The sequence below is a fragment of the Accipiter gentilis genome, chromosome 34 (assembly GCF_929443795.1).
Source record: "Accipiter gentilis chromosome 34, bAccGen1.1, whole genome shotgun sequence".
NCBI lineage: Eukaryota > Metazoa > Chordata > Aves > Accipitriformes > Accipitridae > Astur > Astur gentilis.
In genome coordinates, this window is record NC_064913.1 from 16,391,629 (window position 1) to 16,408,451 (window position 16,823).

The following is a 16,823-nucleotide window of genomic DNA, read 5'->3' on the forward strand; positions in this document are numbered from 1 at the left end:
TACCTGCACATGCGTGTCATCAGATCTGATTCTATCACATCCGTTATTTTTCTATCAGTGCTGAGGCCAAAGTCTCTGACATGACAAAAAGCAACTACCATGGAAAATTTTGTGTGCTTGTTCTTTTAACCGAAGGTAAAAGTAGGAGGAGTTAGGCTTAGTAAATATAACAAACATAACAATTTTATCCCACAGGAGGATGAACGTGCAAAATTAACAATGTAAATAATGTGCATATAAAATCATATGACAGCATATTCTTCCATCATTCCTGCTCTTCAATGCTCTCTCCTATTCAGTCCAAAGCAGTGTTCTTTCTATTCTTAAATCCACGCTACCCAGATGACATCACCCGACAACAGCAACCTGGCACAGCGTTCAAATACAGCATCCTGGTGCAGCAGGAATTGTGCTGCTGCCACCTACACCCCGGTAGGAATTACACGCGAGCCACCTCAACGGGGCTCGGCCCTACGCTCCTGCTCCAAGAAGACGCCTCCAATCCGCTGAGCAAATAAGTGGTTTATTTGCCCCAGGTGCAGAGCAGTTCAAGCCGGGTGCCTCCAAAGAGGGGACCCCTACCCCAGACCGTGCCCCCAGTTGTAGCTGTACCACCCGTCACCCCATCCCCAAGTCTAATCACTGAATTCTGGTCTCTGGACTATTGGTTTTGTTGTTCGCTGGACTGGCCGCCTTCTGAAGTTACCTCGTTCTCTTGGAATTGTTTCCTTGGTCCTTTTCTTCTTCATTCTGCTTGTATTTGCCCGTTTCAGCTAGTTCTGTGTTTGCAGCATTAGTTTGAACAAAATGTTTACTCTCAGCCACCTCTTGTGGACTAAGGCTTCAACTACTTTATCTTCTCGTGCTAAACCAGGCTATTAGTCCTAACAATTCTCAACACTGGGAAGTGCTAGAATACGTAATCTTTAAACAGGACCTTTGTGCTGTATTTTTATCTGCCCTCCATGTCTATCTTCAAAATACCTCTTTATTCACAGCAACTGAAATATAGGACATAGGGTATATTTATTTTTAGTTATACAAACATTTTTGTCAAAATTCTTTTTTTTTAATATCAGCAACCTTTTGTATATCAAATTAACAGTTACATTACAGTTTAGTCCTGTAGTGGATAATCAGCTGTAAAGAACAGTGAAGAAGAGTCTGAACAGTTACAAAAAAATTCCCCTATCTTATTTTTAATGGAATAATAAAGTTAGCAGCATTCTTGGAAAGACTTATATCTTCACTAGATCAGCATACCTACAGGAAAATTTATATTTATAAATCATCATGTTTAAAAAAAAAAAAAAGTGCTTTTATTTCTGCAAAAAATGAAATACACCAACTGGGTAAACAAATAACTGTATTCTCTAGTTAACTGACCGGACAGTGAATCAGAAACAAGAAATAAATGCCATACACCTGATCCAAAACCTGAACAAATCACACACCGGCTGAGCAATTTTATACTATTTCCTGCTCTTTTTTTTTAATGGAGTAAATCAATATCCGCTCCCTTACTTATGAAATTGTTTTTCCTAATGGCCAGAGATTATAATTACTCAACACATAGGGCAAATTATTGCTATGTCATTTTCCCAGAGACTTTTTTTTTCCCAGTTTTAATAGAAAAGAATATATTTCGAAATAATTAGCCTTGAGGGAGAAAGTATCAACTGCAGCTAGGGAAAAAGATTCGGTCTTACATACGCCTTGATGTAATGCTTTTGGCCAGTGATGAAAATGTTCCTGGTTCACATTGTAAAGGAAAAACTTGAGTCCTTGGGCTCCAAAACCCTGGTCCTGGGGTTGTGCTGTATCAGAGCCCAGCGCGGCTCAGGCCGTGGCACAAATCTCACTGGAGGAGAGGGCTGGAAGTAGAGGGGGAGGGAGCTGCGAACACCCCTTCCGCCTTCCCCGCTCACTTCCCCGCACGGAAAGCAGCAGCGCTCCAGTGAGCAGGGGCAGCTCTTTCCTCGGGGACTGGGCTCAGAACCAGAGGCCTGTGTAGGTGGGAAGGGTGTTTTAGGTTTTGGGTTGCATTTCTTTGGTGGCTGCAAAGAATTAAATTCTTTGACGGCCTGTCCTGATGGAGAGGTGGTTCCAAAAGCATTCCTTGTCAAAAATGATACTAAGTGTTAATCACAAAGGTTCTTACATTCATTTTTAACACAGAAAAGCTCAGGAAGCAATTCTGGACATACTTGCATTTTAAAAATAGAAAATAAGTAGTTTGTGTATGAAAGCAATATCAGGACAGCTTGGAATTTTCATCACCAGTAAAATCCACAACCTTTTTTGTACTTGCAGTCCTGCTTGCATTGCATGTAGATTTTGTGCTTGGAAGGGTCATAGGAAAATGGAAGAAATAATTCCCCAAATCGGAAGATGGCACACATGGAGAATTACCGTTGAAATTTGGACTTCAGACAGAGTATGGGATCTTGCACTACCTTTATGCAGCATCGGAGCTATGAAGAAATGCGTGCATCTCTTGTGTGCATCCCCTTTTCCTTTTGCAGCAAGTAGCAGCCACTGCAACGCGAAACAATCCGAACACTGCACGTGATAAAGTTGGGGTTTTTTGCGTTGTGCGCTTGGGACACAGCAAGGTTAGCATGTTTCATCATCCCGCTTAGAAAAGAGGAGAAGAATTGCCATAGCAATATCATAGCCCCAATCTTTCTGCACATTGAAATAATCTTTAAATAGGGCTGCCACCTCCTGCGCTCCAAGCACCAGCAGACCGGACTGACCGGATCACAGGCAAAGCCGGGGGCCTGGGCTCAACTGAGCTGGCTCAGCCCAGGCAATTTCTCTGGATTGGTTCCACTCCCTACATGCAGGAGCTTTTAAACTCTGCCTTTTGAAATCGCTGGTACAAATCCTAGGGAAGAAGGGAAATGGCCACATGGGTGTAAGGCGCATTTAGCTCCTCGAGTTTTAACGTTAATCGATACTTAAATGTCAGGCAAAACCTCATGGGACGTGTATCTGTTGTACTCCAGACTTACAGAAGCAGCCTCTAGTCGTGCATTTATTGACGGGACAAAAATCAAACAATGAGTGTTTCTGAAACGTTGATAAAGACAATCAGAGCGATTAACCCTTTTCATAACACCGTGAAGGCAGATAAGTCTTTCACACTTTTTTTCATTCTTACAGTATTTTGCACCTGAGAACATTTGCATGAAAGACGGTATTTCTCAGCAGGAAATGGCACAGGGTATAAACAGCAGGGGACATCAGGAAGCTTCAGAACAACCGGGATTTATTTACAGCATCTGTCCGAACCGAACGCTGCGGGCTCTTCCCCTTCCCCTACAGGTTTATTTCTTGACAATGACAGAGTTAAAAATGACCTCAGCTGGTGAAAAAGTGAAAAGGAAATAGCTTCTTTCCGGGTTTAGAGATCCGGGGCCCTGCTCTGGCCTCCCCGCAGGCAGCCGACCCTTCCCCTTCCCTTCTCCCCCAGTCCCCCGGAGCCCGTTGCGGGGCGGGGGGCGCCGGGTGCGGCAGAGCGGCGCAGCCTCCGACCCCCGCACGGCCCCATCCCCGCTGCGGCCGCCTCCTCGGCCCGGCCCGGCTCCCTCCCCGCTTCTCCTCCCGGAATGTGCCGTGTTACGCCGCACTCCCCCCTTCGACCTGGCCGCAACGGAGCCCGGCTCCCTCCTTCCCCGGGGAGGATCGGTCCTTGACTCCCCGGCACCGGCACCGGCGCGGGGAGCGGGAAAATCCCCGTTTGCCACGGCCGGACCGACAAAGCCGGAGCGTTTCGCCGTCGCCGCAGAAGCGAGGGGTCCCGCTGCGGCCCGTCCGCTCCGTTTTCCGCCACCCGCTGCGTTTACGCAGGGACGAGCTAATTCGGCTTCAGCCTAAACTCTCCCCCGTCAACGTACCCCGGTTAAACGCGTGGGATTAAATCACGCGGTGAGCCCAACGCTGCTTCGTAGACACGCGAAGCCCTGTGAGCGTTTCGGTTCTTTTTCTGCTTCCCTCTCTCAAGGAATAAAACTCCCAGCGAAGAAACAAACTCGTACATCATTGACTCGTTTCGCTGAGCAGCCAGCCCCTGGATCCGGGTCTCCCCGGGCGGTCCGCCGTCCGAAAGAGCCCACGTCCCCCTTCCCTGAGGCGCGGGGGAGCCGCCGGGGGCCGGGGGCCGTCCCGCCGCCGGGGTGGGGGGTGCGGAGGCGGCGCTGCCTTTTGTTTCCCCGGCCGCCCGCAGCGGCGGCTCCTCAGGGCTGCAGGGCGGTCCCGGTCAGCGGATCGCCCTTTGGCTCTGGAGCACCGGCCTTTGCACCCCCCTCCCCGCTCCGCGGCTGCAAACCCGAGCTGTCCTTAAAGAAAGAACCGGGAAATGCGCCTGTGCCGCTTAGGAGACTGCGGGTGTTCACACTCGCCTTGTTAAGAAATACATCTGTCTCCAAAACCAGTCTGCCCACTTAGCCCAGGTGTGGTGACCCACCTTCACGAACGTGTCTGGCTGTACAATACACATTTGAGGCCTCTTGGCCCTTCACGGTTTAGACCCCGCGTAGTCCTATCGGGTTTTTAAGGCTTTGTTACCCAGATGGACGACTTGAAACCGGAGCCACGTATTGCCTAAACGCGTTCTGCAACAGGGAAAGGAGAGGCACAGCTCCGAGAATGATAATGAAGAGTCTATGTTCTGTACTATCGCATTTGTACTGCTGATACCACGGCACCAATTTATAAGGGAAAGAAATCAAAAAGGTTGTCCTCTTGGAAGTTTCTACAGTCTAGAGACTAGAATTTAAACCCTCTCACACAACACTGAGGTGATTCCTACATACCCGGGGGGGGGGGGGGGGGGGGGGGGTCACAGGACTCTTCCCCATTTTTGCTACAATTCCCAGTGCTTCTGATATGCAGATGGAAGTTTCACTATGTGGAACAAAGACCCAGCGGGGAGTGGAAACTTCCCTCCCCGTAGAAGGGGGAAGTGAACTTCCTACCAACTCAACGTTAGGAAAGCTCAACTCAGTGAACACGAGGGCCACAGATACAATAGTCCACATCTCTCTTCCCTATACTGGAGGACAGGGATGGGGAAACTGGTCCTACTCAAAACCCCTCCTGTTGCTCCAGTGCCACCAAGCTGACCACCAAGGCCATGTCTGCCCCCACAGAGCGCAGAAGAGCCCCGGGAAAGTCCGGCCGCCGGTGGCCTCTGCGGCCAAGAGCCGGCACAAGACCGTGAGGCTAAAAATGGAGCAAGGAGCCCCACTAAAGCCAGAAGGAGAGCGGAAGCAAGCAGGGCAACATCAGAGAAACAACTTTAAGTCAACACCGTGCCCTGCTGGAACAGCAGCAGCTCTTCCAAGAGCCACTTGCCTGCTCCCCAAATGAGGGGGGAGCTCAAAACTCCCCACACCTCATGTGGAAGAGGGGGTGGATCCAGTCAATAGTGCCAGAAAAACGGAGTTAAATGCGATAGAGCTCTTCCAGGCATAGGGCAGCGGCCGTCAGCATGGTGGCACATCACATCAGGCAGCGAACCGAGAACACCCGTAACCCTGCCCTGCCCAAAATCCTTCCCTAGTGTTCTGCAGAGTTAATTCTCCCAAGGAAAGCCAGCAGGACTCTCACAACAGCATTAAAATGCAGTGAAAAATAGAAATCAACAAGCAGCCTGAGGGAGGGAACATCCCTCCTGTTGAGAAATAATTGGTTCAGGCTCACTGCCGGGACCGCAGAATTTCTTCAGGGTTTTATATTTTTGTGCGTTCTTTGCTTCCCTACCCTCCCCTTCTCTCCAAATTTGAAAACTGCATTGCCCAGAGTTGTGACAGCGATCAGCTACTCTCTAATAGTTTCCAACAGAACAGAAATAATCTAGACTAATATGAATACTTTGGTTTATATCATCTTCTAATAAATACTGCAAGAACCCCTACAACAAAGCCAGAATTCTCTTAATAGGCAGTGCAATGTTTACTCTAGTATTGTATAAAAACAGCTGCCACTACTGACATATTAAGAATGTCCAGGTTTTCTTAAGGCATAAAAATGATTTATTAAAAAAATAGGAAGTAATTCTAAAAAAGGAACAAACAAGTACATTGAATCCCTCAGTAGGTCAGTCCCAAGCTTTTTAAAAGTAACATTTAGTAAACAACCTTCCTAAAAAAAACTTCAGCAAGTAGAGAAAACAGTACAGTTAAGGTAAACACTTTAAGGAAAAACAGCTTACATGTTTGTGTCTGCATTCCCTAGAAGAACCGAAAGCAAAGAGTGACTCAGTCCCTTATGACCACTGTGGGTGGCTCTGAAAAGAGCCTTTTTTTTGGTCCATTTTGCTTCCTGATTAGTCTTAAATGCATTTACTTGGCTTTAGCCTTGTGGCTGTCGGTCTTCTTGGGCAGCAGCACGGCCTGGATGTTGGGCAGCACCCCGCCCTGCGCGATGGTCACCTTGCCCAGCAGCTTGTTGAGCTCCTCGTCGTTGCGGATGGCCAGCTGCAGGTGCCGGGGGATGATGCGCGTCTTCTTGTTGTCGCGGGCCGCGTTGCCCGCCAGCTCCAGGATCTCGGCCGTCAGGTACTCCAGCACGGCCGCCAGGTACACCGGGGCGCCGGCGCCCACCCGCTCCGCGTAGTTGCCCTTGCGCAGCAGCCGGTGCACGCGGCCCACGGGGAACTGCAGCCCGGCCCGCGACGAGCGCGACTTGGCCTTGGCCCGCGCCTTCCCGCCCTGCTTCCCGCGGCCGGACATCGCAGCGAATCACGCAGACAGAAACCGCAGCACCTCGCACGAACAACAACCTGCTCCCCGCCGCGCCCGCCCGCCCGCTTATATACGGCCCGGGAGGAGCGGCGGCGCCGTCGCTGATAGGCTGGGAGGGAGGCGTTGTTCCGGGAACCAATGGGAATGCGAATCGAGAGGTGTCCAATAGCGCAGCTTAGTGCGGCGTGACGACGCGAAGCAGAACTTCTAACCAATGGCGATGCGCGGCTGTTGAGCCGCCGCTTTGCCCGGCGCTGCTATAAAAGAGCTGCGGCGGGAGGCTGCGTTACCCGCTGCTTCGATACTGGTGGTAGTTGGTGAGTGAGAGCTGCACATTCGCTGCCATGCCCGAGCCAGCTAAGTCCGCCCCCGCGCCCAAGAAGGGCTCCAAGAAAGCCGTCACCAAGACGCAGAAGAAGGGCGACAAGAAGCGCAAGAAGAGCCGCAAGGAGAGCTACTCGATCTACGTGTACAAGGTGCTGAAGCAGGTGCACCCCGACACGGGCATCTCGTCCAAGGCCATGGGCATCATGAACTCCTTCGTCAACGACATCTTCGAGCGCATCGCCGGCGAGGCCTCGCGCCTGGCGCACTACAACAAGCGCTCCACCATCACCTCGCGGGAGATCCAGACGGCCGTGCGGCTCCTGCTGCCCGGCGAGCTGGCCAAGCACGCCGTCTCCGAGGGCACCAAGGCCGTCACCAAGTACACCAGCTCCAAGTAAGCTCTCTGTGCACCCAGTGCCAGAGCTGCTCGACCCAAAGGCTCTTTTAAGAGCCACCAAGTTTTCAATAAAAGAGCTTTAATTTCTGTTTTCTATCTGTTTTACTGATGCTGTGTTCTCTATCTTAATGACCAACGTTCAATCCCAGTGATCTAAAAGCCCTAGCATAGTTTAGGACAGAACCTCTAACTGTGGTCTGTACACATAACTCATGGCTTTCTATGCCCTACTGAACTGAGCCCTTCCCAGTAAGCCTTCTTTACACTGCCTCTTGTGTGTGCACTCTTATGGGCTGCTTCAATTGCCAGCTCCTTGGGCACCTTCCCTGCCACGTCTGCTTGCTGCATGCCATTGCTCAGTGAATGTTCCTGTTGTCTTCAGTTCTAGTCCATCCCTTTTCCCTGTTCTCATAACATAAACTATGTTATCAGTCATAAGTATATGCCAACATAGTTTAAAACTGTCTTTGAGGATTTAAGTAATTAATTAGCAAGGAAACCCTTTTTGGTTTTAGTGTTTTGCTTCATTGGTCTTCCCTATCTGGAAAAAAAATTCTGTTTAAAATTTATGTCTTAAAGGAATAATTAAGCTATCTCCTAGTAGTTTTTATTCTATGGTTCCTAATACAATGTTAATGATTTCAGAACAGAGTAACAATCAGGTGGGTAGGGTCTAATTGCGCCTCAACGACTGCGATTCCTTAGCCCCTGCTGCCCTCTGATGGGCGTTTCCAAAATTTCTGTCATTTTGCATTTTACAGCTACAGGTTAAGACCTCAGACTGAGACACACAGGAAAAACTGCAATAACCGATGAAAAACCCATCCCAAAATACACTATGCAAGCGAGACTTACAAGACAAAGAAACTAAATAACTGTCAGAAAACACCAGTGACAAAGCTCTTCAAACGAAAGAATCGGTGACTCTTAAAGGAACCTTTGGGTTAGAACCGAGGATCCGGGAGATGCTTTACTTGGAGCTGGTGTACTTGGTGACGGCCTTGGTGCCCTCGGAGACGGCGTGCTTGGCCAGCTCGCCGGGCAGCAGGAGCCGCACGGCCGTCTGGATCTCCCGCGAGGTGATGGTGGAGCGCTTGTTGTAGTGCGCCAGGCGCGAGGCCTCGCCGGCGATGCGCTCGAAGATGTCGTTGACGAAGGAGTTCATGATGCCCATGGCCTTGGACGAGATGCCCGTGTCGGGGTGCACCTGCTTGAGCACCTTGTACACGTAGATCGAGTAGCTCTCCTTGCGGCTCTTCTTGCGCTTCTTGTCGCCCTTCTTCTGCGTCTTGGTGACGGCTTTCTTGGAGCCCTTCTTGGGCGCGGGGGCGGACTTAGCTGGCTCGGGCATGGCAGCGAATGTGCAGCTCTCACTCACCAACTACCACCGGTATCAAAGCAGCGGGTAACACCACTGCCCATGGGAGCCCTTTTCCAGTGGGCTGCCAGTTACACGCACGGAAGGTCCCACTCCAGTGGCCCCGTGACTCATCAAGGTCAGGGAAATGGGGAGTGTGGGGAGTTTCTGTCCCGGGCAACGCGTGCTTCAGTCAGGTGCAGGACAATGCATGTTGTGGGGGTGCAGAGCGATGGGTGTTGTCGTGGGGAGAAGAGCAATGTGTTTGTCATGGCCGCAGATCCATATCCGTGGCTGGCTGTGTGTCTTGGGGAGCAGAGAGGTGGCAGGATCGTGGGTTGCAGGGTGATGGGAGTGATGTCAGATATAGCAAATCCTCTGGTAGATTAGAAAGTCCTGTTTTAAATTAAGTTAGTTAGCCAAGATCATTCTGAGCTTTTCTATTCTTCCTGATTAATGGTGCCTCACCTGGAGCACCAATTCTGATCCTTTCTATTCTTCCTTATTGATGATGTGTCCCTCCTGGCAGAAAAACGAAACATTGACTTGATATAGAGTGACTTAGCAGTCAAAGTGAGGAGGGGATAACTCCTCAAACGACCACCAAAGACCACCCGAGACCCCAGCGCATGCGGAGAAGGCGATTGATGTGTCATGGTTATGTATGTAATCCTATGCATACGCATTAGGTAGTTTGAATAGGTACTAGATAGGCGTAGTTTAATAAATTAGATGCAATTGTTACTGTATAAAAGGGACACACCTGATCAATCTGGTGTGCTTGATTTGTGGAATGTCCACCGAGCACCCTGCGCAGAATAAACCAGTATCTCTCCTGAGCGTGGGAGATTGGTCTGTCGCACAGCGGGGAACGAACCTGCTTTCAGGACAACAGGAGCGTCTTTGGGGCGAGAAGCGAGGTGCGTGTCCCTCGGCGCAGAGCCGCGCGTGTGTAGGGAAGGAGCGGAGCCTTGTGTTCCGTGTCTGTCGGGACAGAGTGGTGCGTGTGACGCTGGTCTCAGGGGGCGGTGTGTGTCGGGACATAAGGGCAATGTGCTCGGGGGGGGGCGCAGAGCGATCGCCGTGTCCTACGCCGGGCGATGTGTGTGTCCGTCGGTGCGGAGCGATGTGTGTGTAAGGGAGGAGTGGAGCGATGCGTGTGTAAGAGCGATGGGTGTGTAAGGGAGGAGTGGAGAGATGCGTGTGTAAGAGCGATGCGTGTGTAAGGGAGGAGTGGAGCGATGCGTGTGTAAGAGCGATGCGTGTGTAAGGGAGGAGTGGAGCGATGCGTGTGTAAGAGCGATGCGTGTGTAAGGGAGGAGTGGAGCGATGCGTGTGTAAGAGCGATGCGTGTGTAAGGGAGGAGTGGAGCGATGCGTGTGTAAGGGGGGAGGAGCGATGCGTGTGTAAGGGATGGCCGTGCCGCACGCAGGGCGATGTGTGTGCCGGGCGGTGCACGGCGATGTTTGCATCGGGGAGAGAAAAATCTAGTGCGCGTTTCGGGGCGCACTGTCTTTCCCGGGAGCACAGCGCGATGTGTGTGCCGGGGACACACCGTGTATGTGTGTCTGCACGTCATTTTACGGGTGCGTGCGTGCCTGTCGTTTTACGGTAAAGACGGGGAACGTTCAGGAGGCGAAGGCAGCGCACGCTGCAGCAAGCCGTGTCCTGGAACGCCCCGGCGGGCGGCTGAGAGAAGCTGCAAGAAGCGCTCCGCGTGGGGACCCCCGAGCGCTCGGAAGGGGACGCCAGGTCTTCCCTCCGCTGCCGCTCCACGCCGTGGGAGTGAGCGAGGCGCGCACGTCGCGCCGATCGTCTTTTACCAGTTTCATTTCGGGTTTCCTCGGCCCCGCAAGCCGCCGCAGCGCCGCGCCGGCGGTACCGGCTGCCCGGGGCGTTCCGCCGGCCCCTTTGCCGAGCTCGGGCCGTTCCTCTCTGGAAGCACCGCGTTAGGGGCCGAAGAGCCTCTGTTTCTTGCGCCGCTGCCGAAGCCCTCGGACGGAGCTCTCGTGCTCCTGGGTCCCGGATCAACCCTGGTCGCGCTTCAGCTGCAGGGGTGAACCAGAGGGGCTGCGCCCACTCCCAGCCGTGGCCCGGAGCAGCCCCTCTCCCCGGCCGCTGCAGCCCACCCCGCCTGCCCTGCCGCGGCGGGACGGGCGGGGGGCCGGCAGTAATCCTGCCCTGCTCCGCCTCTCGGTACTGAGGCTCCGTCTGGGCTGGGTGGTGAGGGAAAAGCCGCTGTACGTGCAAGTTTTCTAAGTGTGGGAACTGCCGAACCTCTGTGTTTTGCCCTGTATGGGAGTCTCGGACCCCTCCCCAGACTTCCCGTCCCTCCATCTGCGGGTGCCCGGGGCTGTGGCGGAGCTCGCTCATTCGGGAAACAGCCCTCTTCTCGTTGGATTTTTGCAGATGTGTGTCACCTCTCTGCTATTTATCGCCTGCCGAAGTCTTCTTCCTAATAGACAGTGGTGTGTATTGCATATTGTCTGGGAGAGAAAGCTAAGGGCCATGGAAAGAGGTGGTGAGAAACAGCTGCAATCAGCATCAGAAGGCTAAGTAAAAAAAAAAAAAAAAAAAAAAAAAAAAAAATCCCAGGCAGTACAAATCAGTTTTCCTTTGGGAGCTGATTATCAAACTTCGCCTGACAGCCACAAGCGTAGGGAAACAAAAACATACGAGCCACAAAGGTTCGTTTGATTTCTTTCTAGACACGAACTAAATTGTATGGAGAGCTGAAAACGAGTAACGAGCTGAACACATTGCTCAGGGTGGATCTACCAACCCGATATCAAAGGAAATGGGAACGTATCTAAGACAAAGAAAAACATTTGCACATCTGAAGACAGGGGTTTTAGCACCCTTTTCTTCTTGCAAAGCACTGTCTTTCCCACAGGAACAGCCCACAGAGATATTCGGCCAGCTTGTCCCTCTCCTAACTTTTTGTGTTCTTCCAGCTCTTACGCAAGAACCGGTTCCCTGAACACAGACTGACATTTGGAAGGGGAGTTCCGGGCGCCGGTTCCACGCGATGGAAAATCGGACCCTGGGCCGCCGATCCAGAGCAAAAATGCTTTAATCATCACATTAACTGTGTACAGGCAGATTTCATTGCTGTTCTACCTGTACTTCTGCATCCAACAGAACGCTGTTCCCATAAGGAAAACATACTGCTTGTTGCTAGGACCTTCTTTCCGCCTTTCCCTTTGCCAGACTTGACGGTGACTTGTTTGAGGACTTCTCAAGCTCTTGCCCTTCACCCATGGGTTTTAACCTCGTGGCTTTGGGGTTGTATTGAGGCTCAGGCTTTACCTTACACGCTGTGCCTGGGCATCTCTGACTCCACCGCCTGCACTTCCCCGGCTCGACCTTGTCCCAGCCTCGTCCCCGTGGGCTTGCCCGGTGCCCGGGGGCTGCGGCTGTCCCGGATCGCTGCCACCACCCTGCCCCACTCACCGTGGGCGGCTGCTGCGGGGCTGTGTCCTTGGTGGGGACAGCATGGCCCTGCCTGCCCCGCTGTCCCCCTCGTCTCCCGGCTCAGCTGCCCCTGTGGGGCAGCCCCCTCCTGCTGCTCCCCCCCAGACTTTGTGGAACCTGTTTGTCCACCTAGGAGTGTATTTACTGAAGTTAACTTAGATTTAATATAGAATCTCCTCCCCTTTCGAATAGCTGTCGTTGACACATCTGTCCCCATCTAGGGCGTTAGTGATGGTAGGACAGATATGAGGATTGAACTAAACATTCAGCCACTTCTCACAATTCCTGAGACATCAGCCTTCACTGTTGATCCTGCACAGATCACTTTTTCTAGCTCCACATGCCATCACCTTCTCAAATACCTGATGCTGGCATAGTATCAGGGCAGGGTCCCCTTGATTTGCATAATAATGACCTATTGCTGACTTGGAGTGACACAGTTCAATACTGCATCTGCTTCTGTGAATATTGGCTGCAAAGTATCATAGGTGTGAATAATACTGGACATCCGCCTGTTCTGTCTTCCCTTCTCCTGTCCTTCTACCCACGTCATCCATCTGAAGGTGCCTCCTGTTCCTTATCCCCTTCTTCCCAGGAAGTTGCCACGTACCAGCTCTCTCCCATCCCCACTCCTTCTCCTAGGGAAGGACCATTTCTCCCTTGCAGCATACAAGCAATGCCTGTCATTACTGAACATGTAGCATCCACCTCTTCCCTGCCTCATCAAATGTCCTCATTCCTGATTTGTGGCATTGAATTGTGGTTTTGAGCTGTAGCAACTCAGCCCAGGAATGTCCTGAATATCCCTATGGTAGGCCTAGACAGACAGGAGAAGCTTGTGGTGAGTATTCTTAAGCACCAGAGAAGACAATTTCTTTGTCCAGCTGAACAGACAATAGTTACCACCCTCACTATCTTGCTTCAGTTGTCTGTGTGCAGTCAGGCAATGAAGCAATGGACAAAGGAGAGAGCTAGTGGCAGAGGTGACATAATGATGCAAATGCACAATATCCTCAGGAGACAAAGACATCCCAAGGAATCTGTGCATCAAAGCAGAGCCACATTGACCGCCTGCCTGAGTGCCTGTATGCCCGAGGGACAGTTGGCAGCTTCCTGTAGGGAGGTGGATGCTGGTGGGGGCCCCACACTTTCCTCTGCAGTGGTCCTACTGACAGGTGGGGCAGCCAGGGAACTCATGAGATATGTTAAGAGAAGGAATCATCAAAAATTAGCGGTGTTATAGGTACATCCCATTGATTTTGCTGACCTAATTCTGTGAATGAGATTCCCTTATTCTGCAAAGACTGGGCTGCGTGCAGAGCAACCTTGTCAAGGAAGCATCCAGAATAATCTGCAAGGCCTGTAACACTTTTTTTTTGAGGAGAGGGGTGGAGGAAACAGCAGTTAGGGACTGTAGCGAACAACCACAGTTGCTCCTGGGAGCAATAAGGCCATCGTGACTTCCTGGGTATCACCTGGAAGGAGAGGAGCACAAGCTCCTTCTGAAATGCATAGGTCTTCCCAGCCCCCAAATGTCTGGGAAGGAGCGATGTACATCAGCATTCCAGTGTCTCAGCTTTCTTCTCAGTGCTCACCTGCAATGCTCTGCTGCTCATTTATCAGAGCCTGCAAGGAGGATGGGTAGCTTAGATGGCTTCCACATCCTGAAGTACTGCAGTGGATTGCACTCTTCCCATTTCGTAGTATTGCTCTCCACCATTGATCACGGGTCTTCTGAGCCAAAGCACCAGGCACCTAGGAACTGGCTCAGCCACTCAATCTCTGCCTGCACGGCCCGGGCTTGTAGGAGACCTAGAGGACAGTTCAGTTCTGCAACAAGGTATACCATTATATTTTTGTCCCTTCTTATTTCACCCGGACTAAAACCAGACCCACACTGTCGCAGAGGCCAGACAGAAGTCAAAATTAAAATATTGTTCTCACCACCTTGAAATGGAAATGAAAACTTGGCCGTGCGGCGCAGCACCTTTGCTGAGGCGGTTTGTGGAGTAGATGGCCTAAGAAAGAGCGTGCCGCCTCCTTCCCCAGAGTAACCCGCAGAGGGAAGGCGCTGGTGTTCCCCGTGCACAGGGCAGGCAGCAGCCCAGGCAGGCTGCACCCGGAGATCCCGGGCACATGCACAGAGAGCGCAGCAGCAAAGGAATGTCACATTCCTGTGGCATTGAAATGCATTCTCACCTGCTCGTGTTCCCCCCAAAAGATCTTGAACATTTGCCTGAACAGTTAGAAATATTCGAATTAGTGGTACCCAGAGTTTCCATTCTACACATCCTTCTGGCCTCCAGCTTGTGCACACATTTTCCAGACGTGCTGTATTTTGTGTACCCTCCAGCTCATTAAGGCATGGGTTAAGCAGAAAGGAAGAGTCGTGACTGGCTACTTTCTCTCTACCTACGTTCACATTACCTACTGGAAAAATTAAGCCTTTTATTAAACCATTAATATACACATATATATTCATCCAATACAGTAACATTTTCATACATATTATATTTATATCACATTGAAACATTAAATACTAAACAAGAAACTTTATAATTTGACTGATTGATTGCTCTGAAATGATTCTTGGAATTATCTCTTAACTGAGCTTGGAAGTTTTCAAAAACTAGGCGGTCTGGAATGATCAAGGAGCTATTTCTCTCTTGCTTTGAACCAGAACAAAACTTTTTTAAAAAATCTGAATATTTTTGCAAGGAGATAATTTAAAAAAAGAAAATAAGATATCTGTATCCATGGATGCCCTTGTAATAACTAAATTTTCTGCCTAATGCCTGTCATACCTCTGGTCATGGATTTCTTATTTTAAGAGATTACTGATGTATCTGGGTATTTTAAATCTGTATGAATACAAAAACCTTTTACCATGAGGAAGAGTCCTTTGCTGGAGACTTAACAGTATGCAGGCATAACCACTTCCCTATTGAGAGATGAAGTTTTCTTACTCATGTAACAATGGTTATGAATTAGAACATCATGATAAATCAGTTTTAAAATAAAATCCATCATCCACAGACAACAGATATCTCCCAAATCATCCCAAGTCTGCAATTACATCAAGGGCAGATTTGAATTGCCTTGAGTGACTCTGTGACTTCATCTATGTTTCTTATGTACCTGGAGCACCCATAAGTTGGAATGAATTTAGCTGGATCACATAAAATATGAAGCTCCGCAGCACAGGTGTCAGGAAGAGCTACTTGCTTGAGAAAATATTGAAGAAGCTGTGCAGCCTTAGGCAGGCCAAGGTGAAAAACCTGTTAATGGGGCTGTGCAGCTACAGGCTTAATGCATGATCTTGTTCACCCTGTTTGAAATAAGCATATGTATGCTGCAGTCCTGCCTCCTCAGATGCGTCTGTGAGATGGACGCCTCCATATATCTCCTGAGCAAACAGTAAAAGTCCAGCCCAGTCATAGTTCACTTGGTGGGATGAATCACAAGACTGGAGTGCTGCAATTGATGGCTATCGACTTCAGAAGGGACAGGCAAGGAAGGAGCTTGGGGGGGGGGGGGGGGGGGGGAGGGGGTTGTCCTCTATGTAAAAAAATGGATTGATGGCACAAAGTTGTCTTTGCAAAACAGCAATGAACAGTTGAGAGCTTATGGGTAAAAATTAGAGGCCAAGCCAACAAAGGAGACCTCATGGTTGGTATTTACTACAGGCTGCCTAATCAAGGGGAGGATGTTGATGAAGCTCACTTACTTCAACTACAGGAACATCACACTCACCGGCTCTGATCCTGCAGTCAACTTGACATCTGCTGGAAAAGCGGCACAGCAAGCTGTAAGCCATCCAGGAGACTCCTGGAGTGTGTTGAGGAAAATTTTTTAATCCAGGTGAAAGACAGCCCAACCAGAGGAGAAGCACTACTGGACCTGTTGCTCACCAACACAAATGAACAAATTGGGGAGGTCAAGACGGCGGCAGCCTGGGCTGCAGCCTGGGCCCAGGCCCATCAGGAACTTGAGGGATATGGGCCAGGCAAACATAAAGTCAAGACCCTGAATTTTAGCAGAGCAAACTTTCAGTTGTTAAGGAACTAGTGGATAAGACTCCCTGGGAAACTGCCCTCAGGGATAAAGGAGCAGAACAGAGCTAGCAGCTATTTAAGGACGTTTTTCTTAGAAAACAAGTGCTCTTGACTCCCATGTGTAAGAAAGCAGGTAGGAAGGCAGGAGACCAATACGGTTCAGTAAGGACCTTCTGGTTGAACTGAAGTGTGAGAAGGAGATGCACAGGCAGTGGAAGCAGGGACGTGTATCCTGGGAAGAATATAGGGATGCTGTCTGGGTGTGTAGAGATGGGATCAGGAAACCTAAGGCATATCTGCTGCTGAATTTCACAAGGGATATGAAGAACAATAAGAAGAGCTTCTGCAGTTGATCAGAAAAGGAAGACTACAGAAAATGTACCCCCCAATAAATAAGACAGGAGATCTAGTGGCAGCTGACACAGAGAAGGCTGAGGTACTCAACAATTTTTTTGTCTCAG

General features: G+C 50.4%; 3 protein-coding genes across 3 annotated transcripts; 1 reads left to right on the forward strand and 2 right to left on the reverse strand.

Annotated features, from left to right (window-relative positions):
* Nucleotides 1-5,937: 5,937 nt before the first annotated feature.
* On the reverse strand, nt 5,938-6,933 carry LOC126034526 (histone H2A-IV). Its single transcript, XM_049792327.1, has one exon. It carries the CDS (start codon nt 6,738-6,740, stop codon nt 6,351-6,353), a length of 390 nt encoding a protein of 129 aa, XP_049648284.1. The 5' UTR covers nt 6,741-6,933; the 3' UTR covers nt 5,938-6,350.
* Nucleotides 6,934-7,073: 140 nt separating this feature from the next.
* On the forward strand, nt 7,074-7,568 carry LOC126034542 (histone H2B 1/2/3/4/6). The gene has a single exon (XM_049792345.1). The coding sequence runs from the start codon at nt 7,097-7,099 to the stop codon at nt 7,475-7,477; it is 381 nt and encodes a 126-aa protein (XP_049648302.1). The 5' UTR covers nt 7,074-7,096; the 3' UTR covers nt 7,478-7,568.
* An 878-nt stretch (nt 7,569-8,446) lies between these two features.
* On the reverse strand, nt 8,447-9,820 carry LOC126034532 (histone H2B 1/2/3/4/6). The gene has a single exon (XM_049792335.1). It carries the CDS (start codon nt 8,825-8,827, stop codon nt 8,447-8,449), a length of 381 nt encoding a protein of 126 aa, XP_049648292.1. The 5' UTR covers nt 8,828-9,820.
* Nucleotides 9,821-16,823: the final 7,003 nt, after the last annotated feature.